The sequence below is a fragment of the Phoca vitulina genome, unplaced genomic scaffold, assembly GCF_004348235.1.
Source record: "Phoca vitulina isolate PV1807 unplaced genomic scaffold, GSC_HSeal_1.0 scaffold25, whole genome shotgun sequence".
Taxonomy (NCBI): Eukaryota; Metazoa; Chordata; class Mammalia; order Carnivora; family Phocidae; genus Phoca; species Phoca vitulina.
Genome location: NW_022589728.1, coordinates 21222658 through 21247686, shown reverse-complemented (window position 1 = coordinate 21247686; position 25029 = coordinate 21222658). Strand labels below are relative to the sequence as shown.

Below are 25029 nucleotides of genomic sequence, written 5' to 3'. Positions count from 1 at the left end.
AAGGAGGGAGCAGCAAGCTCCTTGAATCTAACGAGAAGGGGACAAGTGTTGGGGCAAGGCAGCTAGGAACAAGGCTTCAGACGCTGAGCTGGGTTCACACAGCTGTCACCTGGCCAAGTCTCCAAATCTCCGTGTTTCATTTGTAAAACAGACACAAAAAGAGTGTCTTCCTCCTCATGTTGTTGCCAGGATTAAATGAGAGTGTTTAGAAAAAGCACTTAGCATGGCAGTAAGCACTAAGGAAATACTAGTTGCCCCTACTTATTATAAAAGACAAAACAGGTTTCTACACACACACACACACACACACACACACACACACAGGTTTCTACACACACACACATCGCCATTGCCTAAAAACAAGCCATCCTTCCCAGGATTTAGTGTTCCGTAACTAACCCCAAACCTGCCTGCCCTGTGCTCCACAAGACTTCCCAGGTTAAAATGTCTCTCGTCCACTGGGAAGAACTCCGCCACAAATACCTGTGGGAAGGCACCAGACTGTGACAGGCGACGGCGCTCGGCCAAGCGAATGCAACCTCGCCTCAAGGCGCCTCCCGCCACGCGCTCTAGCCCGCCCTCCCACCGCCTCCACCCACGGAGCCCGGGCCACATCAGGTGACCTCTGGCCCCGCCCCCAGCACGACCGGCGCTTTCCCCTCCCGCCCCGGTCACGCTACGTCAGGCGACTGCCGGCCCCGCCCCGCCTCCTCCCCCGCACGGGCCTAGTAGCCAGTTCGGCGCTCGAGTCGCAGCGCGCGGGCGGGCTGTAGAAGCAGATATGTCGGCTATCCTGCAGCGCGTCGAGCAGCTGTCCAGTCGGGTGGTGCGCGTCCTGGGCTGTAACCCGGGACCCATGACCCTGCAGGGCACCAACACCTACTTGGTAGGGATCGGCACCAGGTAAACGTCCCCATTCCTCCCTAGCAAACACCCCGGCCTGCGGGACCCACAGAGCTGGGGCTGGGACCACTGCTCGCCGGAAGCGGAGAGGCTGTGCGCCCACGCAACCTGGAGCTCAGCGTCCAGTCCGGGCCTGGCAGCCCCACCCAGGACCACCCTCGGACGCCCCGATTCCAGGCCTCCCCCACATCACTGCAATACCGCCTGGTAACCTCTGTAACGTGGGTTATGGCTAATGAGGGAGAAATAATGAGGAAAAAGAAAACAAAACTTCCTGGTTTTGAAACCCAATTGATTTTGCCTAATGTTGAATGCCAGGGTGAGTGCTTAAGCTGTTGAGAAATTAGGATCGCCTGGAGTTATAAATCCAGGAAAACATTTACTTTGCTCACCTTCTGACTTCTCACCAGTGTTTTGCTCAGACTATAACTTGCCCTTCACAAAAGTGATTAATTGAGCTGAGGCCTTTTTCTTAACTCAGCAGCAGAGGGCAGGATTTTCTTGCTTCCAAATTGCTCGAGTCTGAAACACCAAGGATCCCCCTGGCACTTGGGAAAGAGGAGCGGACTGATTTTGGTTTTTGTTACTATTGTGTAGCCTCATTTAAGTTATTTTTGCAGAGGGAATAACCTATCTGTATTTCTATTTTTCTCTTGTTCAGCTGCATTGTTTTAGTGTAATTATGCGGAAGTGGGGAGATGTGGTGTACTGCACCAATGTGCATTGAACGGTTTTTATATGCTTGGTCTTTAGTATACCCTACACAATACAAAATAAAAATAAGATACAGTTCCCTTTGAGCATAAAATTTAAGTGTATATTTCAAGATGTGTTAAAATTAATATAACTGATTTCTAGAAAACAGTTTAATAGTAATTTTAGTTTTCATTTGAAGTATCTGCTGTATTTGCCTTTTTCCAGTAAATCAATTTTAGATGGAGCAGGATGCAGGAACTGGAAGTACTGAAGTCAGACAGGCAGAAGTTAGGTTCAGAATAAACAAGGCAGGGTCAAGTAAGTACAGGAGCTTAGGCTGCCTCCAGAATCTAGGAGGATAGAGAATTCAGCAGAAGAAATACTTTATATCTAGAGTAGAGTCTGTCTTGCCTGGGACTCCCACACCCCCAAAGTCCATAGGCGTTCTCTTCTCTCTTCAGCGTGTCATGTTAAACTAGTTCTAATGTCAGTACCTATTCTAAACATTGAATATTGTCAAAATTACCCTAAGAAGTCTCTTAGGAGGCACTGTGTTGGAGATCGTGTACAATCACAGTAAGTTCGGTGCAGCCTGCTTTTTCTTCCAGCAATGAAGCAAATGGCTGGTTCTGTTTGAAAACCAGATGAAGTTGGCTTGCATTTAGGGGCCATGTTATATGAAAAATGCATACTGCATCTTTAAACACTAGAACCACATTCAGTGTAGCAAAGTGCTTGTGCTAAAAGAGACATAAAGAATCTGAAGATGACTGAGGGAAGACATTCATGGTCTCCCACTTTACACTGCTTCCACTACCACTGGCATAAACTCATGGGATGGAGTGGCCAGTGGAATTAGTCATATGTGACAAATATGTCATGAATACATATAGTTGAGCTAGAATAAGTTAATGTGTAGATGATGCTACTCTACTGTATAAAGTAGAAGTCAGGTGGCAAGAGATGAATATTAATTGGGTCCAAGTAAGAGGTTCAGATATTGGTATCCACCTGTTCTGCACAAACCAGTTTCAAGATCACAGGTGGCTCCTATATTACCAAATCCAGTGGCATTTTTCCATTCCCATTGTATTTGAACTTCAGTACTTTTGACACTGTTGACCAGTCCCTCCTTGATTTGCTAACACCACATTCTTCTAGTTTACTCTTACCTCTCTGGCTGTTCTTTCGCAATCTCCTTCATGGAATCAGCCTCTTCACCTGATCTTTTAAGTGTGTGAGTTCCTCAAGATGTAATCTTACTCTGTCCTGTTCTCATGCTATATTCTCTACCTAGGTGATCTTTTCGACTTCCTTGGTGTCCAACTTCCTCTTCTGCTCAAGAAACTGTAAAAGCTGCAATTTTAACCTTTACTATCAAAATTGTAACTCCCTGGAGGCAAATAGTTTATCTTTTAATAGAAAAAAGGCAGTCTAGTGTAGTAATTAGAGTTAAGACTCTATACTCTGATTACCTAAATCCGAATCCTAGCTTATGACTTTAGACAAGACAGTTGATTCTCTAAGCTTCAGACTCCTTATCTATACCATGAGGATTGAATAGCACCCACCTCAAAGGATGTTATGAGGATTCAGTGAAATTTAAATGAAAAATCATATCAAAAGCACTTAACAAATTCTAGCATATGGAAAGCGTACCATAATGTTAGCTGTTATTATCACTTCTTCCATCACAGCATCCAGACAACACTGGGTTCATGGTAGGTGTTCAGAAAATACCTAATGATTTGCATCTTATAATGAATATAACACAGTATCTTGTACACGGTAATCATTTGTTAGAATTTGAACTGAACTTATTCAATATACGTTTATTGTGCCAGGACTGTTCTAGACAACTGGGGGTACATCAACAAACAATTAATAGTTCATTCATAGTAGCTCAGACTTGATTTTATCATCTCTTTTCTTCCTCCTCTTCCTCCTCTACCAGAATCGGGGGGTTGTTAATCTGAAGTCTATGGTCCCAAAAACGATATAATTCAGGGAGTGTGACCTTAGCTGGGGGGAAAAAATTATACCATTATTAATCTCAGACTGAAAATTAGCCTTTATTCCATCATGAATATGGACAACAAACCATAGTAGTAATAGCAGTACCTGTGATTTTTTTTCTCTAATATTTTCATCGCATATTGCGGTCATGATAGATATCTCAAAATGGTATGTATATTCATCTCCATTTAGAAATTATAATCATTGGGGACCCTGGGTGGTTTAGTTGGTTAAGTGTCTGCCTTCAGCACAGGTCATGATCCCAGTATCCTGGGATCAGGTCCCACGTCAGGCTCCCTGCTCAGCTCAGCAGGGGGCCTGCTTCTCCCTCTTCCTCGGCCTGCTGCTCTACCTACTTGTGATATGGGCATTGCAGTTAGAAAAGTGTGGAATCATGTTAAGAAAGAAAAAAAGAAGAAGAAGAATGTAGCAGGAGGGGAAGAATGAAGGGGGGAAAATCGGAGGGGGAGAGGAACCATGAGAGACAATGGACTCTGAAAAACAAACTGAGGGTTCTAGAGGGGAGGGGGGTGGGAGGATGGGTTAGCCTGGTGATGGGTATTGAGGAGGGCACGTTCTGCATGGAGCACTGGGTGTTATGCACAAACAATGAATCATGGAACACTATATCTAAAACTAATGATGTAATGTATGGGGATTAACATAACAATAAAAAAATTAAAAAAAAAAAAAGAAAAGTGTGGAATCAAATATATCCTGTGCTGGAGTTCATGACTCTAGGCAAATTACGATATTACATATATGTCTAACTTGTCAAGGCCTCAGTTTCCTCATCTGTACAATGAGAGTAAAATCTCGGGATTGTTTTGATGATTAAATAAAATAAAAATAAAGCCACTACCTTATTTATTCATCCAACAAACATTTATTATCTAGTACATGCCACCGTCTAGATTCTGGCAAAACCAGACCAGGTTCCTTCCCCCGTGGAGCTTAAATTTGTAGGCTGTGGGAAGGTGTGGAGACAGGCAATAAATTAGTAAACATGTAAATATATAATATGTCTATGGTAATAAGTGCTATGAAGAAAAAGCAACAGAAGATGGCTGGCAACATCATCAAAATTCATTGTGACCCAAACCACGTTTATCTCAAATTTGCTCCCTCCAGTGTTTTATAGTCTTGGTTAATGACACACCAGTCATCTCACCTAGAAACCTCAAAATCATAAATTTTTTTCCCTTCCCTTCCACATCCAGTTGTTAAAAAAAAAATCCTGTTGATTGTGCCTCCTAAATGTTTTTTAACCATCTCCTTATATTTCCACTGCCTACAGAACCTCATAATGCATTCATGGGCCAGTATATCCATCTAGTTTCCCTGTCTCCAGAAGGGACAGTTATAACTCTGTGTACTTGTAAAGTAGAGCCATTGCTCTGTGGAACTTAAGGTGTAGATAAAAGCCTATGGACCACAAGGCCATTGTCCCCACCTCTCCACCCGACCCCCTCCCCCATGACAGGACAATTTGTTTTTATTGGCTGTGCGTCTCAGGGAATAGGGTTAGGGAAACAAGCCATCCAATATAAAATAGCCATCCAGATACTTCGGGTCACATTTACCCCATTTGAATGTTCTGCAGAATGCCGTTTATCTGTCACTATTACTGTTTGTTTTCATAGGTCCCTCTTCCCACTTTCCACTAGAATGCAAACAGGATTTTTTTGTCTTGCAAGAAAGACATGGCACATAGTAGATAATTCATACAGTTATTAATGTATTAATGAGTGAATGACTGAGACTTTTCATCAAGACTAATCTTCCCTCCCCCAACCTGAATTAGGGAGGTGTTATTGTGAAGCAGCCTGAATTAAAAAGTTTGTGAGTTGGTTCTTGAGGAGGAAGATGTCCCCCTTCTTTCTTTAGTTCAGGAAAACTTTATAGAGAAAGACCATCATCCTGTGAAATAGTGAGGAAGGGCATACAAAGTATAAAGAAGGTTCAGAACCACAAGCAGAAAAATATAACTAATGGGTTGTCTAGGTAAAGAAATAAAGCAACTCAGACATTTCCCCATGCTTCCCTACTCCTTTCATTTTCATGTGGAAGGAAGCCAATGTAAAACTTTAGTAATAAGTTTTGTATGTAGCGCAGAAGACTAGGTTTCTTTAGGAATGCCACTGAATCTAATTCTTTCATATCTATGAGACATTTGAGTATGTTGTAAAAGATCTCAGAGGCAGAGTGGATAAAAACACATATTCTAGAGACAGAATACCCAGGTTTGAATTCTGGTCTTGCCGTTTATTTGCAGAGTAACCTAGGGCAAGTTGTACAATGAAATACCTCCTTTAAATAGTTGTGATAAGGAACACAATTGTTAAAATACATAAGGTCCTTGGAATAGTGCCATATTTGAGTGCTGTATAAGTATTCAATATTATTGTGCCTTGAATTTGCCAAGTTCAGACTTACATGGAGCTATAAGATTTTTTCAAAAAACTTTTCTTAGTGAGATTACTATAGTTAAGGTGAAATATCATATAGCTGGTTTTCAAGCAGGTTAAAAGCCAAGCAATTTATGCAGTTTCTTAAATATAATATGAACTATCTGTGTGAGAAATATGCTACTATTAATTCTGTGTTCCAGTTGTGTGATTATCATCCATTTAATTTTCAGGAGAATCCTCATTGACACTGGAGAACCAGCAATTCCAGAATATATCAGCTGTTTAAAGCAGGCTCTGACTGAATTTAACACAACAATCCAGGAAATCGTAGTGACTCATTGGCACCATGATCATACTGGGGGCATAGGAGATATTTGTAAAAGCATCAATAATGGTAAACAGAAAACATTAATTAAGCTCTTTGAGGAAAACTGTGTTTTCAGAATAATTTATTTCTGTTACAGAAGTAAGTAAGCTAGTCAGTCATTTACTGAATACCTTATATACTTACATGGTACTTTTAGAAATTAATATACTGGGGCGCCTGAGTGGCTCAGTCAGTTAAGCGTCTGCCTTCGGCTCAGGTCATGATCCCAGGATCCTGGGATCGAGCCCCGCATCGGGCTCACTGCACGGCAGAGAGCCTGCTTCTCCCTCTCCCTCTGCCACTCCCTCTGCTTGTGCTCTTCTGTCTATCTCTCTGTCAAATAAATAAATACAATCTTTAAAAAAAAAAAAAAAAGAAATTAATATACTTTTAATACTGCCCCCAATTTTAACAAAAGAGGAAAGGAAAAGTCCTATTTTCTATTTCAGATCTCTTATCCCTCTTATTTTTCCCCTTTGCCAGGGATGAAGGTCAGTTTGAATTTTGTCTATAGTAGTAGTAGTAGTGATGATTGCTACTTCCGAGTTAATAATAACTAACCACTCTTGAGCATTTACTGTGTGCCAGGCACTGTGCTAAACACTCTACATGGGTACTGTGAGGTAGCTGCTGTTACTGTCCACACTCTAACATGATCTCAGGTCTTCCATAACTTTAAGGCAATTACTATGATACACTAAAATGCTGGTGAAAGATCATTGTATTGATAATTCTCCGTCCCTGAAACCTATTCAGTACTGACACCTTACTGCCTCTCTCCTTATACCCCCATATTACCATCACACACATAGATTCATTCATTCCTTCCTTCCTTCAACAAATACTCAAGTGACCACTCTGTCCAGGCACTGTTCTTGGCACAAGGGATGTGGCAGTGCACAAAACAAAGACTCTGCTCTCATAAAGCGTGCATTCTAGTAGGGAAGGTAAATGGTAAGTACATAGTAGGTCAGATGGTGATAGGTGCTATGAAGAAAAATAAAGCTAAGTGAAGAAAAAGGGGAGAGAAAATAAAGTGGGGGAAGGGCAGTGGCTTATATCTAGGGTGGATAGGGAGAAGAGAGTAAGCTATACAGGTATCCGAGAGGAGGCTATACCAGACAGAAGACATTGCAGGAGTAGAGATACTAGAATCGGGCTGTGCTTGGCAAGTTCGGGGCATATGAAGGACAGGAGGTCAGGAACGTTCATTCACAAAAGGAACATACATACGCATTCAACTCATGTTTTTAAATATTTTTAAATGTCTTCCTTTTAGGACTTGAGACTACAGTTGGGACACCAAGGTGTTATCAACCAAAGCACCCAATATCACCAGGCTGCCCGTTATAAAAAACGCTCTAACCTCACTTTGTTACCCTCTTAACCTCCTTTCTTACAATTCTAGAGGACTATATGCCACAGGAAGTCATTATCTTTAGGTCTAACTTTTCCTCACCTTTCTCTTGTCTTATCTACCAGTAAATTTTGTGAATTAAAAAACTATGCTGAAGGTTCTTGACTAGCTTTGGCCAACTCTTTTAGCATGAGTTTTAATTTAATGTTAAACATTTTAAATGTTTATGGCCTACTTTTTCTCCTTCATAAATCAACTTTATTGAGCTTGAATTGACATACATAAAATGTACCCATTTTAAGAGTATAGTTTGATAAACACCTTTGTGACGGATCCAGTCAACATAAGGAATACTCTCATGACCCCAAAAAGAGGTCTCCCGGTGCCTCTCTGCAATAATCCCCCTCTAGCAACCACTGATCTGCTTTATTTTACTATAGATTAATTTTGCCTTGCCACATAATGGAAGCATACAGAATCACTCTCTAGCTTCTTTCACACGGCATCATGTTTTTGAGATCACCTATGTTTCAGTAACAGTAGTTTGTTCCTTTATTGCCAAGTGGTAATCCATGGTAGGACTATACCAGGATTTGTTTAACCATTCACCTGTTAATGGACACTTAAGCTATATATTTAAATTAAAAATTAGGGGCACCTGAGTGGCTCAATTGGTTAAGCGTCCGACTCTTGATTTCAGCTCAGGTCATGATCTCAGGGTCATGAGATCAAGCCCTGCATCAGGCTCCACGCTCAGGGAGGAGTCGGCTTTAGATTCTCTCCTCCTCCCTCTGCCCCTGCCCCTGCTCACACACTCTCTCTCTCTCTCTTTCTCCTTCTCTCTCTCTCTAAAATAAAATCTTTTTTAAAAAATTTAAATCGTTTGGGTTCCATACAAAATAATGAATATTTGTATAATAGATTACCTATTAGGTTGATTTAAAGAAAGTCAAGGAGAAATTTGACCCTGCTCTGTAGCCAGTAAAATTTTAATACTTTGAGAAGTAGCTTGTTGACTTTCAATCTGAACTTTATTGAAGCTAGACCAGCTGCATACAGACCTTGAGTTGCTCAGCACTGAAATCGTGCAGAGGTTACCTTTCAGAATCTCCCAAGAGTCCATGTACTTCTTCATTCTCTAAATCCTTAATCGCTAGCATTCTTGTTCCATTTTGTTTTATTATTTTCTTTGCTCCAGATCGTTTTACTACTTAATTATTAGTATGGCAGAAACTTTTCAACTGCTTTATGATGCTAACAACTTGTGGTTTTACAGGCAACACCAAAATTATGAATGCCAGTTATAAGATTTCTATGAGAAGATACAGCAACCTACTTTCAAAAGTTTAAGATACAATCAGTGTATAATTCCAGAACTCCCAGTGGCTGGCAGGAAGCCAGAATTTTACTAGACATGAGAACTATATAGCCCCAGGCTGCCCCCAGTGTTTTTGGTTTGTTTTTGAGTAAATCTTACAAAATATATTTTTGTGATCATGATAGTTGTTATTTTGCAGCTGAAGTTGGATCTTTGCCATGTATTTCACATCTCCGTCCTAGGAGTCAAATGTTTGCTTCTATGCCATTCAATTAGATTGTGTTTTCATTAGAAAGTATTATAAGCAGGGCGCCTGGGTGGCGCAGTTGGTTAAGCGACTGCCTTCGGCTCAGGTCATGATCCTGGAGTCCCGGGATCGAGTCCCGCATCGGGCTCCCTGCTCAGCAGGGAGTCTGCTTCTCCCTCTGACCTTCCTCCCTCTCATGCTCTCTCTCTATCATTCTCTCTCTCTCTCTCAATAAAAAAAAAAAAAAGAAAGTATTATAAGCAATATCACATGTTTGTATCAGCTTCAATAATTAGCATTAAGAATGATGTTATAAGCCATTATTCAAACCTTTAACAAGTGACTGAGGGTTTCCTCCTGTTAAAATAATCATATGATAGAGACAGAAAGTAGATAAGTTATTGCCAGAGGCTGGTAGGAGGAGAGAAGAGGGAGTGACTACAGTTGGGTAAAGGGTTTGAGGGGTTTTGAAAATGTTATAAAATTAGATAGTGGTGATAGTTATACAGCTCTTTGGATATACTTTAAAAACACTGAATTGTACTCTTTGAAAGGGTGAATTTTATGCTATTGAGTTATATCTCCATAAGCCTTTATTAAACATAATAATGATGATTATATGATTGCTTTCAGCATGCCCTTCTCCCTCCTGCCTATACAGATTGTTATTGTGAGTAGGATATGTTTTCGTATTTGCACATAACTTTAAAAACTGACACAGGTTATTTTATAGTATAACATTTGTTTTGTAATTTTGAGATAATGGTGAGTTTTTTGGGAGGAGTGTGTGCCGGAGGTCTCATAACTAGAAATATAATACCTCTAACTTCTTTACTGAAAGACAAAATTATACAGATTAAAAATAAACACATACCAAAAAACCTCCCCATCTCACTCCAGAATGAAGACAGCCTTATTATGTAATGCCAGTTCCCAGAATAGCATATTATTTTTTGCTCCAGCCTCTAAGATACAAAATAATGGAGTTTGGGGCTGGAGAGAGAAGGTCTAGTCCCAGTTGTTTTATTTTATTTTTATTATATTTGCAATATTTCTGTCTCCTTTATTTTCCATACTAGCCTGATTTCTGTGCCTTGTCAGTTTTTCTCTGAATGTCTTTTTCTCCCGTATTTCCGTTGCTGTCATCTTAGTTCTAATATTCACATCCTTCCGGCTGAGTTATTAGTCACCCCCTCCTGGTGTTTCTGATCTCTCGCCCTCCAGTGTCCCACCTAGAGCTGCCATATTGATCAACTAGTTAACACTATTTCGTTTTCTTTCTAAAGAGTGTACAATGGTGCACATATGGTAGAGTTTAAATTCCTCTATTCCAGGGCACCTGGGTGGCTCAGTCGGTTAAGCGTCTGCCTTCAGCTCAGGTCATGATCTCAGGATCCTGGGATCGAGCCCCACATCAGGCTCCCTGCTCCGCGGGAAGCCTGCTTCTCCCTCTCCCACTTCCGCTGCTTGTGTTCCCTCTCTCGCTGTGTTTCTCTCTGTCAAATAAATAAATAAAATCTTTAAAAATAAATAAATAAATAAATAAATTCCTCTATTCTATGAAAGGCAATCTAAGGCCTTCCATGATCTGAGCTCATCTAATCCCACTTTATCTCCACGTCTCAGCCAGTGTTTTGCATTGGACAAATTGGTAGCATACTTTGTTGCACGTATGCCACACTCATTGTCATTTCTATGCTTTTCCTAATGCTGTTCCCCTTACCTACAAATCATTCTCTGTACCATTTCCCAAACCACTCATCTTGTAAGCCACACTTCAAGTTCTGTCATATTTGTGAATTTTTTCCTAATTGTTTTCCTTTCTCTAAACTACTATGGCTTTTATTAGCTGAATTGCCCATTTAGTATTCATTAAATGGTTCTGAGTATAGCTCTGTATTTATTTATTTGTAAGTTTTATTTCCCCAACTGTGATAGTTTTTAAGCACTTTAATGTCACCATGCTTGTATTCACTGTATATAGTATATTTGGCACCCAGCTATTGATTGGTTAATTGATTTTCTTTGTGTCAGTGAGAGGTAGTATGGGTTAAATTTATTTTAATGGTTTAATATCTTTGTCCTGGGTTTTGGGGCTTCCTTTTAGCATTCACAGAAAGAACATTATGGTATCATCCTTTTATTACTGAGTACTGCCATGATGCCATGACTTCTTTTACTATCCGCTAAGACTAGACAGGAAAACGTTCCCCTGTTCTGTATTGCTGCCTCTTCAACACGCATCTTGATATCAAAGCTAGCCGAGATTATGATGAACTACTTTCAAACTTTTATATAAAATAAGAGTAACTAGAACAAAAAGGTGTAGACCTAGAAGTGCATGAGAGAATAAAAAGCTCTTTTGTTGAGGTAGAAAAAATAGTTCAAATTCCAGAGATAGGCTGCTGTAACCCATCCCATTTTCTCTTGTCTCTTAATGTTAATATTTTTTGCAGTCAGTCACAGTGTTAGCTCTATGAAAGTTGATCTCTTATTTTTTTTTGTTTCCATAGAAAAATTTAAAGAGAGTCAACTTTTAATGAAATCAGATATTAAATATGAAATGACAAAAGTGCAAAATTGAACGAATAGGTAGACTGCAGACTTAGAGGAACAAAATCATGAATCGAGCAACAGTGTTACAAAAGCAAGGAGTTTGAAACAGGACAGAATAAAAATGGCTGAAATAAATTAATGGGGTAGAGAAAGGGCTTAAGAAATTACTGTAAAAACCAAATACAGGAAAAAGATTAGGAGAGAAAGTTGATCTCTTAAAAGGCTGAATTATCACTTAAAGTATGACTTAATATATTTTACGTGTTTTGTTACTAGACACTGCATATTGCATTAAAAAACTCCCACGGAATCCTCCGAGAGAAGAAATTATAGGAGATGGAAAGCAACAGTATGTTTATCTGGAAGATGGAGATGTGATTAAAACTGAAGGTGCCACTCTCAGGTCAGTAAATGTCCTTTAGCTAGGGAAGGGCAGGGGGAGGTTATGTATGTGTCTTATAAAAAGGGAGTAAAGGAAGATTTTTGAATATTTGCTTATATGAGTGAGGAATACCTCAGGAAGGATATAAAAGATCTGATAACATGGTTACTCTGGAAAGAAAAACCAGGGTGCTTGAGAAATAGGAGAAAAGAAAGACTTTTCACTCTACCCTTTTTAAATTATTTGTTTGAATTATATGATTACCATTTTTTAAATAAAATTTAAATTAAAAAATAAATTAGCATTTCCTGTTAGGATGGTTTAGGGCTCTACTCATCAGTTAAATTCAGGACTTTCTCATGCTCTCAATTCCAAAAGATGACCTAAAGTAAATACATTTTAGGCCAGACCCCTAATCTCCCATGACCTAAGTGAGGTCGAAAAGTTGTTTCAAACTCAGTAATTTTAAAACTGAACTACTTAGGTTTCTCCTCTGTCCCCCATAATCTACTTGCTTTCTGACTTCAGAACACCTACTGCTCTCAGCACTTAAGATTTTATTTTTTCTTCTAAGATAGAAGCTGGTTCCACTTCACCTTTATCACTCCCCCTTTTCCTGCCCACCACATCTAATTGTGTTAGATTTTACCTTAAAAATACTGGTCCATACTGTCCCTTTTTCTTCATGTCCACTACCATTACTTCTTGTTTAATATTCCTGTCTCCAGGCTTCCCTTTCCAGTTCATACCCCGTGTCACTTGAAATCTTGAATAACTCTCACTGCATACAAGATCATGTTTATTCTCCTTACCATGTTGCTATCTGGCCCCAAACCACTTTTCTGGTCCAATTTCCTACCACTGCCATTGTAAACACAATTAGCCATATCCAAATACCTGGACACGTTATGTATGTTCATGCCTTCACTCATGCCCCCCCCTTTACCAGGTAGGCATCACGGCTTTCCCCCTCCTGTCTCCTTCATAAATTCTTACCTATTCATTCTTCAGACTTCAGTTCACATGTTACTTACCTCAAGAACCCTTTCCAGGCATAATTAACTGCTCCCTCCTCTGACTTTTTTTTTTTTTTAAGATTTTATTTATTTATTAGAGAGAGCGTGAGCGAGCGCGAGGGAGGGAGGGAGGACAAGCCAAGGGGGAGAGGCAGAGAGAGAGGGAGAAGCAGATTCCCCAGTGAGCAGGGAGCCTGATGCGGGGCTTGATCCCAGGACCCAGGTGCCCCTTTCCTCCTCTAACTTTCGTATAACTTTTATTATTTTATCATAGCACTTATTAAATTGTATTTTAATCTTAAGTCTGTAAGTAGGTATCTCCATAAAAGGTAATCAACCCCTTAGGTTCACAGTATTAGTTAATGCCAGTTGCTGTAGCAAACCGACCCCAAAATGTATAATGGTTCATACATGAAATAAGTTTTCCTCCCAGTTACATAACATCCAGGAAAGGTTCCTGATTATCAAGTGGCCCCGCTGCAAATAATGTTTCAGACACCTTCCATCTTGTGATTCTACCGTCCTCAATAGTTGGTTTCAAGGTCGCTTTGTTCACCTCAGTCAGTCCAGTGGGTGGCAGAGAGGGAGCATGGAAGGGATCTTTCACGGGAGGCTTTCACAGACCAGACCTTCTGTTGCATTGGCTGTAAATTCAGTCATAGGCCACCCCAGGCTGGGAAGTAGAGTTGAACTTCATGCCCAGGAAAAAGAGGAAGGAGGTTTGATGATAAGTTAGCTATTCTCTGATACACGGCAGATGCCAGATTCATCTTCAGATCCTCAGCCCCTGGCACACAGAAGGCACTGAATATTTATCCAACATGTAGTAAATATCTACAAAGAGGGGAGTAGATTAGCAGGTGAATGAGAAAGAGAAGATGAAGAACTGGGTATCCATGCCCCCTTTCAAGCCAGCGTTCCCTTTTTCCTAGTATGCTATTGATTTGTAAATTTAATTTATAAACCCAACTAATTTCTGGGTAATTTTCTTAAAATGTTCTTGTTGGAAATATGTGTCTCCTATAATTTGTTCATGATGCCAAAAGATAATAAACATTACATTACTAATTCTTCAGAGAGTATTCTTGACAATATTGAGTTTCCCCCATCACACATTAAAGATCTATCTCAAAGGCTTGGGAATCACAGTACTAGTTTATTAGTTATCACAGAATCATGGATATTAGATCTATACCTAATTTGCAGATTAAGAACATTCGGCCCTTGGTAGTTAATTACCACCCATCTGCCATAAACAGCCAATATATTTTAAGCTTTTAAAAAAAAAAAAAAAGATTTTATTTATTTATTTGAGAGAGAGACAGACACAAGCAGGAAGAAGGGGCAAGGGGAGAGGGAGAAGGACAAGTAGACTCCCCACTGAGCAGGAAGCCCAATGTGGGGCTCAATCCCAGGACCCTGGGATCATGACCTGAGCTAAAGGCAGATGCTTAACTGACTGAGCCACCCAAGCTCCCCTATTTTAAGCTTTTTATTAAAGTATACAAAAAGAAAAGTGTGCATATCATCTGTGTGCAATGTGGTATACTATTACAAGCTGAACAAATCATTTAAGCAGCTTTCAGATCAAGAAACAACAACATCAGGGGCGCCTGGGTGGCTCAGTTGGTTAAGCATCCGACTCTTAGTTTCAGCTCAGGTCATGATCTCAGAGCCATGAGCTCGAGCCCCATGTCGGGGTCTGCACTCACCATGGAGTCTGCTTAAGGCTCTCTCTCCCCCTACCTCTGCCCCTCCCCACTCTGTCTCTGTTTCTGTGTGTGTCTCTATCTAAAATAAGTCTTTTTAAAAATGACTTAGTAAATAACCTTTTCACAAAAATAAATTATAATTATACTAGAATTTGAATAAAACATTTAGTTTACTGATGACAGATACTTTCCAATTTCCATTTTTATAAAGTCAGTAAAACCCAATTGTTTTAAATATTAACAAGAAGATTCATCATTAAGCAAAAGTTCCATAAACAGAAGGTTAAAATATACTTAAGTCCTCAAGTATTTGATGTCCAGTTGATCTGGTCTATTTGCCAATTTGGGGGGAAAAAAATACATTAGCAATAGGGACAATACCCACCAAGAACCCTTTAGTAAAAAAAAGTAGGAAGCAGATTTTTCAGTAGGATTTGATTGAATATAACCTTCAAGAATTTTCTAGTGACCTAAGTCCCATTTCTCAAAGAAAAGTCAGTCTGACAGCTTTTGTTGACTGTTCTAAACCTTGTAAGGGAGCCATCTTTATAAAGTCTACTCTATCACAGAAGTGGCAGAACTAGATAAATGTGCCACCTGATGAATGGGGAGGCCACAGCTGCAGTTCCTCTGATCTTTAGCAAAGCACCTCTGATGTCATCTCCTTTTTTCCTTCTGCCTATGTGAAGTGAATTTTAACACAGTTTTTATGCACATTAAAGCATTAGCTACCCAGGTGACTGGAGAATTAGAATTTCTGATCCCCTCATTTAAGAAATCTATTGCCTTGGTTATCAAAGAAAACCATTACTGCGGTCTGGAGTTGGAGGAGGGGGGACAAATAAAGGATGCACTGCAAGCACATCAGTGGATAAGACAGTCTGCAGACTCTGAAAAAGAGTGGATGAGTTTTTGTAGATTGAAAAATATTGGGGGTCTGTTTGTAAACACATTGTATGTGTGATTGTTCGTAAGATTGTCCGTGAAGATATGAGACACACCCACACCCACATATTCTTAGTCGTGGAAATATGCCTCCTGAAATTATTTTCATGTAACATTGAATACTTTCATCAATAGGTTGCAACAGGTTTAATCAAACAAAAGAGATGTCTCCATATCATATTTTACTTTCCCTGTTCCAGAGCTGGAGCCAGCCATGTCTGCAAGAAGCCCTGGTTTCTTTGAGTGGGAAATGGTATTTCAGTTCCCTCCAGAACTAAGTGTCAGGTGTGCTCATGACTACTGGAGTATCATTACTTCTGGGCCTTTTATAGAGCTAGGAAAAAAATGAAATGATGAATTCATAAGGATTCCTCAATTCAGATGAGAACCCAGAACCTTAATTCCCTCATTCATATATTTTTTTCCCTTATCCCACAGTAAAAACCTTGGTTCTCAACATCAATTTATTGTTTATACTCTTGTGCCGTAAACACAAAATAGTTTCAGAAACACGGTAACCAGTAACACTGCCAACAATAAACCTATTAGGTAAAGTTCAAAATATCTTTCTGCTTCTTTTAAACTTAAGATACATTCTATTAAGGATATATAATCTTAGTATTTAAAAATTATTTGAATTAATATTAGCATGGCTGTGTTATCTATCCAGTATATAGTAAGATTCATTTCTTTCTGTATTCAATGTTAACATTTTCTTTCGTTTTTTTAGTTTTATGTTTAGAATATATATTTACATAGCTCAAAAGTTAAAACTAATAAAAAAGTTACAAGAGAAGTCTTGCTTACATCCCATCTGCCTACCCCTACAGGCAGTTATAATTCATTAGTTTTTTATCTTCCCTTTCTTTTTGCAAAAATAAGGAAATATATACATATACATTTTTATTTCCCCAACTTTCTTATACAAAAGAGCAACTATAAACATTCTTTCATGCTTTGTTTTGATTTGTTTTAAAGAGAAAAGCACTTGTTAGCATTTAATGAACATCCCTCCCCCGTGGCTTCAGGACCCAGCCCCCACACACACCCATGGATTTTCTGCTCAGCTCTTCTACTGTCCTGTCTTCAGGATGACAGGCTGTTTTAGGAGCTTTCCCTTCCCCAAAACTTTGTAGTAGCCCGATCATACCACATCAACGATAGGAGCAGCTCCAGTCAGGCACTGTGTGTCTCAGAGGTCCGAACCCCAGGCCAAACACGCCACCCTGCCGTGAGGCCCACCTTGTGTGGCCTGGAAGACTGAACTAAGGTCAGGGGTGGGTAGTTGGGGTGCAACACAAGCACAGCTCGCAGCCTGCCCCAGCAACAAAGCAGAGGCACGAAAAGAACCATGCTTGTTTTTTTTTTACCACTTAACAATATATGCTGCAAATTACTCCATATCAGTTCACAGAGATCTTCATCATCTTTTTGATGGCTGCTGCATCGTATTCCATGGTATGGTTGTACCACAATGTGTCCATAGTGTCCAATCATGGGTATCAGGGTTTTTCCTATATTTTTTTATAAATAATGTAATGAATAATTTATATATATATTTTGTATTTGTGAACGTGTATTTTCAGGGTAAATTTCTAGCTGTGGGACCAGTGGGTCAAAGGGTTATGTAATTTTGTTAGAAAATGCCAAATTCCCTTCCACATGTGCTATTACCATTTTGCTCTCCCCACAGCAACTTATGAAAGTGCTTTTTTCTCACAGTCTTGCCACAAAGTATATTGTAAAATAAACATTTATGCAAAGAAAATTGAAAAAAAAAGTTTTTAAATAATAAAAGCACTGTCTCTGAGTAGTGGAATGATTGTGAATTCGTATCTCCTTTAAGTATTTTCCTTTCTGTTTTCAAAATTTGCTGTGATCGGTGCATGCTTATTATTTATAAAATAAAAAAAGGTGGGAAAAGTATTGAATTTGTACTTCAGAGTAGGAAATCTGATTTAAAGGAGCGAATTTTCTGATGATCATTTCTGTGGGCCACAAGAGAAGGAGCTTTTTAACCGATTTGACATCACTTATTTGTGTCGTATCCAGAGATAAGGCTGGAGAATAATTTCTTCTAAGCCTAAGAGTTTCTAATTTTTACTATTTCTTCGTTTCCTTTTAACCAGAGTTATACACACACCTGGCCACACTGATGATCATATGGCTCTACTTTTAGAAGAGGAGAATGCGATCTTTTCTGGAGATTGCATCCTAGGGGAAGGAACAACTGTATTTGAAGACCTCTATGATTATATGAACTCCCTAAAAGAGCTATTGAAAGTCAAAGCTGATATTATATATCCAGGTGGGTAGTTGCTTAAATCTAGCAAACCATTTGTGTGAAATGAGGAAGAAGGTTCATTTTGGTTTGTCCCTGTGTGTGTGTGTTCTTTATGTTTTCAGGGTTTGAAGAGCTACCCATAAAGTGCTTCTTTAAATTATGCCTCTAGGGGCACCTGGGTGGCTCGGTCATTAAGCGTCTGCCTTCGGCTCAGGTCATGATCCCAGGGTCCTGGGATCGAGCCCCACATTGGGCTCCCTGCTTGGCAGGAGGCCTGCTTCTCCCTCTCCCACTCCCCCTGCTTGTGTTCCCTCTCTCACTGTGTCTCTCTCTGTCAAATAAATAAAGTCTTAAAAAAAAAAAAAGCTGGAGAGTTAGGGGTGCCTAGGTGGCTCAGTCGGTTGGGTGACTGACTCTTGACTTTGGCTCATGGCTCAGGTCATGATCTCAGGGTTCTGCAATCAATCCCCACATCCAGCCTCGAGCCCCCACCCCATCCCACATCCAGCCGGCTCTGCACTAAATGGAGGATCTGCTTGAGATTCTCTCCCTCCTTCTTTGCCCCTCTCCCCCCCACCCCTGTGCTCACGTGCTCCCTCTCTCTCTAAAATAAGTAAATAAATAAAATCTTTTTTTTAAAGGCTGAGAGTTATATTAATTTATAAAGATATAAGGTGTTATTTTTTGACATCTTTACAGCTATTAATAGAACTGTTAAACGAAAGAAATAAATTTATATGGGAATCAGAGAATGTTTTTCATTCCACAAGGTATCTTCACTTTTGTTAATTATTAGATTTCTGATGTGGGCCACATTTTAGCCGTGAACTCTGAGCTTTAGTTTTTTAACTCACTACTGAAATATCAGTAGCTTCCATGTCAACTCTAAAGCTGTATATTAATTTCACTTCTCCAGAAAAAGAAACCTGTTTTAGTATCTCAGCTGTCACACACTGCTCTGCAGTATGAATCTCCCTTCCATCCTAAAAGTGGAGAAGGATAATAACACTCAACAAGAGGGCCCAGAAGGAAAAAGAAACTAGGTTACCTAATTTTTTAAGTCCTTCTAACTTGTTCCTAACCAGAGCCATGGAAAGCTCTGTAAATAGAGTGTCTTCAATACCCTTATATTCTCTCATGAGTTTCTATCCCACTGAGGGGATAGGAAACAGAGTAGAGCTGGGCATTTGGATTAATATGACACCAGAAGAATGGAAGCCAACAGCTGTTTTTATTTTTTTTTATTTTTTGTGTGTATTTGAATTTTTTTTAATTTTTTATTGTTATGTTAATCACCATACATTACATCATTAGTTTTTGATCTAGTGTTCCATGATTCATTGTTGGCGTATAACACCCAGTGCTCCACGCAGTACGTGCCCTCTTTAATACCCATCACCAGGCTAACCCATCCTCCCACCCCCCTCCCCTCTAGAACCCTCAGTTTGTTTCTCAGAGTCCATAATCTCTCATGGTTCATCTCCCCTTCCGATTTCCCCCTCTTCATTTTTCCCTTCCTACAATCTTCTCTTTTTTTTTTTTAACATATAATGTATTATTTGTTTCAGAGGTACAGGTCTGTGACTCATCAGTCTTACACAATTCACAGTGCTCACCATAGCACATACCCTCCCCAATGTCTATCACCCAGCCACCCCATCCCTCCCACCCCCCACCACTCCAGCAACCCTCAGTTTGTTTCCTGAGATTAAGAATTCCTCATATCAGTGAGGTCATATGATACACCGACAGCTGTTTTTAAAGAGAAGAGAGTACATGTTTGATGCACTCACGCTGAATGAAGCAAAGCTAATGAGAGGCTGCCTAGTAAAGGTTCTTAGAGTGTTTGCTTTAATGAACCCAGTGAACTGGCTTATTGGCACAGCAGGAGCTTATGGGTAAATTATGTTCTGTAGCCACAGCCACCATATATTAGAGCCTGTCCAGTGCTGTGCAGGGACCTTTACAGTGTTGTCCTCACAAACCCAGTGAAGCAGGTAGTGGTATCTTCATTGCACGGCTGAAGAAACAAGCTCAGGGGTTCAGACTCTCATGGCCCCATACAAGTAAATGATTGTCAATACTCTAACCAAAGCCCATGCTCTTCATATGATAACAGTCTGCTTCTGAATACATTGTACTCAAATATTTTAAACATCCTCTTACCGACTTATGTCATATGTTAATTTGTACTGTTTTAAAGAGCAACTAGACTTTAATATAACTTAATCTGGGTTGTCAACATTTCTGAATTACTAGCTTATACATAAGATTCTTAAAGTTCTACTGTGGTTCTTGTGAATTTTTAATAGATCTGAGTCACTTACATGAAGCTACTTTTTACAGTCCCCTTTTCAATCTCTTATATAAGTGTGGCATAGTGGTTAAGAGCATAGAATGATTAAAAGCTCTCAAGTCAGAACTCCAGCTCCATCTCTTCTTCACCGTGTAACTGTGGGCGAGTTATTTGCCACCCTGCCCCCCATACCTCAGCTTCTGCTGTAAAGAAGGGATAATAATAGTTGCTACCTCATTGGACTCTTAGAAGAATAATATATATTAAGCATTTAGAACAGTGCCTGGCAAATAATGAGCACTCTGTAAGTATTACCTATCATTACTCTTCTGGTTACTATTTTTATTGTTAAATGTTTATTCTTTATTTTTAATGTATATAATAACATTTCATACAGATTTTATTTGATATAATTCTGTTTTTGGCATTGTATATAATTTTTAAATCTAACTGTATGGTTTTCCAAATAATTCATATTTGTTATATACTTAGTATGCTTTTTCAATACATCATATGATTATTTTTAAATAGAACAAATTAACTTCATTTGTACTTGATATTTTTATTCTGGTTGAAATAATTTTTATAATTCTAATTCAGGACATGGCCCAGTAATTCATAACGCTGAAGCTAAAATTCTAGAATACATTTCTCACAGAAATATCCGAGAACAGCAAATTCTTACATTGTTTCGTGATAATTTTGAAAAATCATTTACAGCAATGGAGCTTGTAAAAAACATTTACAAGGTAATTTTCATTTATCTTATTTGTACATAGCAACAATTTTTTTTTTTTTTTAAAGATTTTATTTATTTGACAGAGACACAGTGAGAGAGAGAACACAAGCAGGGGGAGTGGGAGAGGGAGAAGCAGGCTTCCCGCCGAGCAGGGAGCCCGATGCGGGGCTGGATCCCAGGATCCTGGGATCATGACCTGAGCCGAAGGCAGACGCTTAACGACTGAGCCACCCAGGCGCCCCCACAGCAACAGTTTTATTAAAATAATCTTTGTAGTAGACTATAGGTATGGTAAATTTATTACATCCCAGAACAGAATAAGTCTGTAAATTTTATAAGTAGTGCTGCTTGTATAAATTTGAGATCAGCAATCTCAACTTTCTAGAACACGGAAGTTAAACAAATAAAAACGACCTGGAGAACCAAAAAGAAACATTCGAAGCTATCATTAAACCTTATAGACTTCATCTTGTAAGAGAGACCATTACCAACATCCTTATGATTAAGTTTTGTAATGATTTATGTATTATTGTAGCCATCTTAATGATTGGTGTCCTAGCCCATAGCGAGTGAGACAGGTGATCTGCTAGAGACATACTGGGTTAATAGCAGTGAGAAGTAGTAGCAATGCCTAACAAGGGAGAAGAAAGAGAAAGCACATGTAAAAGAACATGAGTAGAATAACTTACTATATAGAGGAAAAAATGGCCTCGCTCCAGTGGTCTCTGAGTAAATATATAACAGCACTGTGGGGCAATCGATTAGTATAATTTAGTTTTTCAGCAAATGTTTATTAGATGTCTGCTGTGTGGATAGTATAGAGCTTAAGAATGCAGGCTCTGGAATAAGATTACCTGGATTTAAAAACTCTCACTACCAGAGTACCTGGCTGGCTCAGGCAGAAGAGTGTGCTGACTCTTAATCTTGGGGTCATGAGTTCAAGCCCTATCTTGAGTATAGAGATTACTAAAAAATAAATAAACTTAAAAACACCTCCCACTACTACAACCTGTACCACCGTAAGATACGTGAGAGTGTAAAGATGAGCTTGAAAAGTACCTAGGGCCAATTATAATTAGTAAAGAACTTTAATGTTCCATTGGCCCAAGTTATCAAAAAACAATCATATACTCGGTGTGCTTTGTTTTAAAAGGAAGGGATGAATGGTTAAAATGGCTAAAGATAAAAAGTGCCATTGGCAAAGGGGTAATATAAATATATAAATTCTGTGAAAGAGTTCATTTCCTCATAATACTAGAATATAGCCATGCTAGACTATACATTGGTACATTGGGTTTTTTTTTTTTCCTAACTTAAGTACAGACAGCAGAACTCTAAATCACCCTCCCAGATGAGTCATCGAGCAATTGTCCATCCCTTAAAAATGCTGGTTCTGCATTCAGAGTGTATTCACTATATTCACTGTATTATATGTGTCAAGTACCTGTTGCGTATAGAATGGCATAGGTGTTATAGAGAGATTTACTCATTCAACATTTACTGAATGCCCTTCCTGTGCCACACAGTGGACCAGGTACTAAGATACAAAGATGACTACAGATCCCTACCTTCAAAGAACTCATAGTTTAGTGACGACAGACATGTTCAACAGATGATTGTAATACTATCATTTTTTGAGTGCCTTATTGTGTGCTAGACACTGTATTCATTGATTTACACTTACAAATGTAATTTGAGGCCCTTAATTCATATACCTCAAATTTTCAATACATATAGATACAATTATTCCAATTTAATAGACTTAAAAAAAAAATCTGACTCAGAAAGTGTGAGCTAAGTAACTTCCAAAGACACACAACTAGCAGATGTCACATACTCAAAAGTGAGATGTCAGATACTCAGATCGTGGTTTTTTTAATCATACCAGGCTTCCTGTAAGACCTCTACACAGTATATCAGAGCATAAAAGAAAGAGGAATAAATTTCACCTGATGGAAGATGCAGGGTATCGAGGCTTGTCTGGAAAAGCTTTAAAAACTTATTTAGTTGAGTCTTGAAGAAGTAAGCATTTTCGAAGCCAAAGTACAGGAGAAAAGAAGTCATTCTAGACAGAAGGAAAGACATGCTCTGCAAGTAATAAAAGAGCATTGTATATGAAAATCCACAAAGAAACTGCATATGACTGGAGCACAGAATGCATATGTGAATGGTCAGGAAAGGAGTCCCAGGAAATGAGGCGGGAAAGACAGGCATGATCAGATCACAGAAGCCTTATAACAAATAGGGGCTTTATCCAATAACCTGGGCATGACCACTCAAGGATCTTAGGCGGAGGATTCACTAATTAGATCTAGAAGATCACAGTGGTGGATATGGTACTGGAGCTTAAGGGAGGGCTTGGGGTTGGAAGTTTATATTTGGGGAACATTAACATGTGATGTTGCTGTGCTAAGTTGGTTGAGTAAGAAGTGAGTCAACAATACAACTCAGTGTAAGTACACATGAATTTAAGAGAAGTCTAAGGAAGTTTCGAGATGAAAACTAAAGGATGACAGAGGTAGGATAACCAAGGGAAATGTACAAAGATATTATCATGTAACCCAGTAAATAAACCATAGGGCCAATGGTCCATAGCATCATCAAAACTATCTAGAATAATTTTTAGTTATTCATTCATTCATAAAATACGGAGTTCCTACTATGTGCCATTTGCTAAGCACTGGGTATACGGTAAAGAACAAAACCAACACTGTTACTGTCCTTATGGACCTTACAGGCTATTTTATGTATAGGTATATAGATAAAAATAGAGTGGCCTAAAGCAAGACACATACAAGGTGAAATCATTTTGATTATTCCTATATAAAAATGTATTTAAGTTAAAATTTTCCTTTTGTTGCATGTTTTAATTGTTTCAATAAGATTAACTCATTCTTTTTTAAAAAAAGAAATGTCTTCTTTCACTCTCATTTTTCTTTTAGACTATTCCTGAGCATTTATATAAAATGGCTGAACATAATGTCTTGCTTCACTTGAAAAAATTAAAAAAAGAAGGAAAAATATGTAAGTATACTTCCAAATTTCAATTATTTTATTACCAGCATTTAAAATATTCTTTTTTTACAAAACTAGTTTGCTTTTAGGAAAAACAACCACCACCAGAGTCCTTCCTTGAATGTTACTGTAAGATGGAGAAACAAGCACTAGAAAGGGTTAGTAGTGAAAGGCCAGTGGACCACAAATTGGAACCTAAAGCTCGCACAGGAATTAGAATTTTGCTTAGGGGTTGCAGTTCTTACCCACCAGAACTACAATCAAAGGCATGTAACGGGAAGATAGCCTCTCTTCTCCCGACCACAAGACCACAAAGAATTTCACATGCAGAAGGTTTGGGAACAGCCAGATGTTTTAGCAGTAGTAAAGGTAGTAAACTCAAAAATATTAAAGCAGTAATTCTATAAGTGTTTACTAGTGTTAGATTAATTCATCAAATTAACAATCTTTATAGAAATTTAATCCTTAAAATCAAGAAGCTCAAAACTTGAATTTTGTGTAGAAGCTTCAGCAGTGCTTTTATATGTACAAAAAAATACCACCTTTATATTAAGCAACAAAATTATTTTAGGAATTAATGCTTTTTCTAGCCACAAAATAACTTAAAATCCATTATATTTGCTTATCTGTTGTTAAATTTTCACTCTCCAATTTTCTTTCCACAGTTAGCAACACGGATCCTGAGAAGAAATGGAAAGCTAATCTTTAGTTTCAGATTAATGAAAGCTTTTGTTGGCTTGTTTTATTTTTAGAGAATGGTATGTTTTCT

At 38.8% G+C, this 25029-nt stretch overlaps 2 protein-coding genes across 2 annotated transcripts in view; one reads left to right on the top strand and one right to left on the bottom strand.

The window, feature by feature from the left end:
• XKR9 (XK related 9) overlaps positions 1-25029 on the bottom strand; it is an 81806-nt gene that overhangs the window by 36754 nt on the left and 20023 nt on the right. The gene's annotated exons all lie outside the window — the stretch shown is intronic.
• Positions 698-25029, top strand: LACTB2 (lactamase beta 2). The gene is made up of 7 exons (XM_032421743.1): positions 698-903; positions 6257-6420; positions 12148-12274; positions 18056-18234; positions 21107-21255; positions 24188-24269; positions 24926-25029. The coding sequence occupies exons 1-7, from the start codon at positions 782-784 to the stop codon at positions 24967-24969; spliced, it is 867 nt and encodes a 288-aa protein (XP_032277634.1). The 5' UTR covers positions 698-781; the 3' UTR covers positions 24970-25029.

Bases quoted from the DNA above. Each gene is read 5' to 3' on its own strand.
- LACTB2 (XM_032421743.1), top strand. From the start codon at position 782: ATGTCGGCTATCCTGCAGCGCGTCGAGCAGCTGTCCAGTCGGGTGGTG. The intron at 6,421-12,147 runs GTAAACAGAAAA...TTTTGTTACTAG, and splicing joins TTGTAAAAGCATCAATAATG to ACACTGCATATTGCATTAAA. The intron at 24,270-24,925 runs GTAAGTATACTT...TTCTTTCCACAG, and splicing joins AAAAAAAGAAGGAAAAATAT to TTAGCAACACGGATCCTGAG.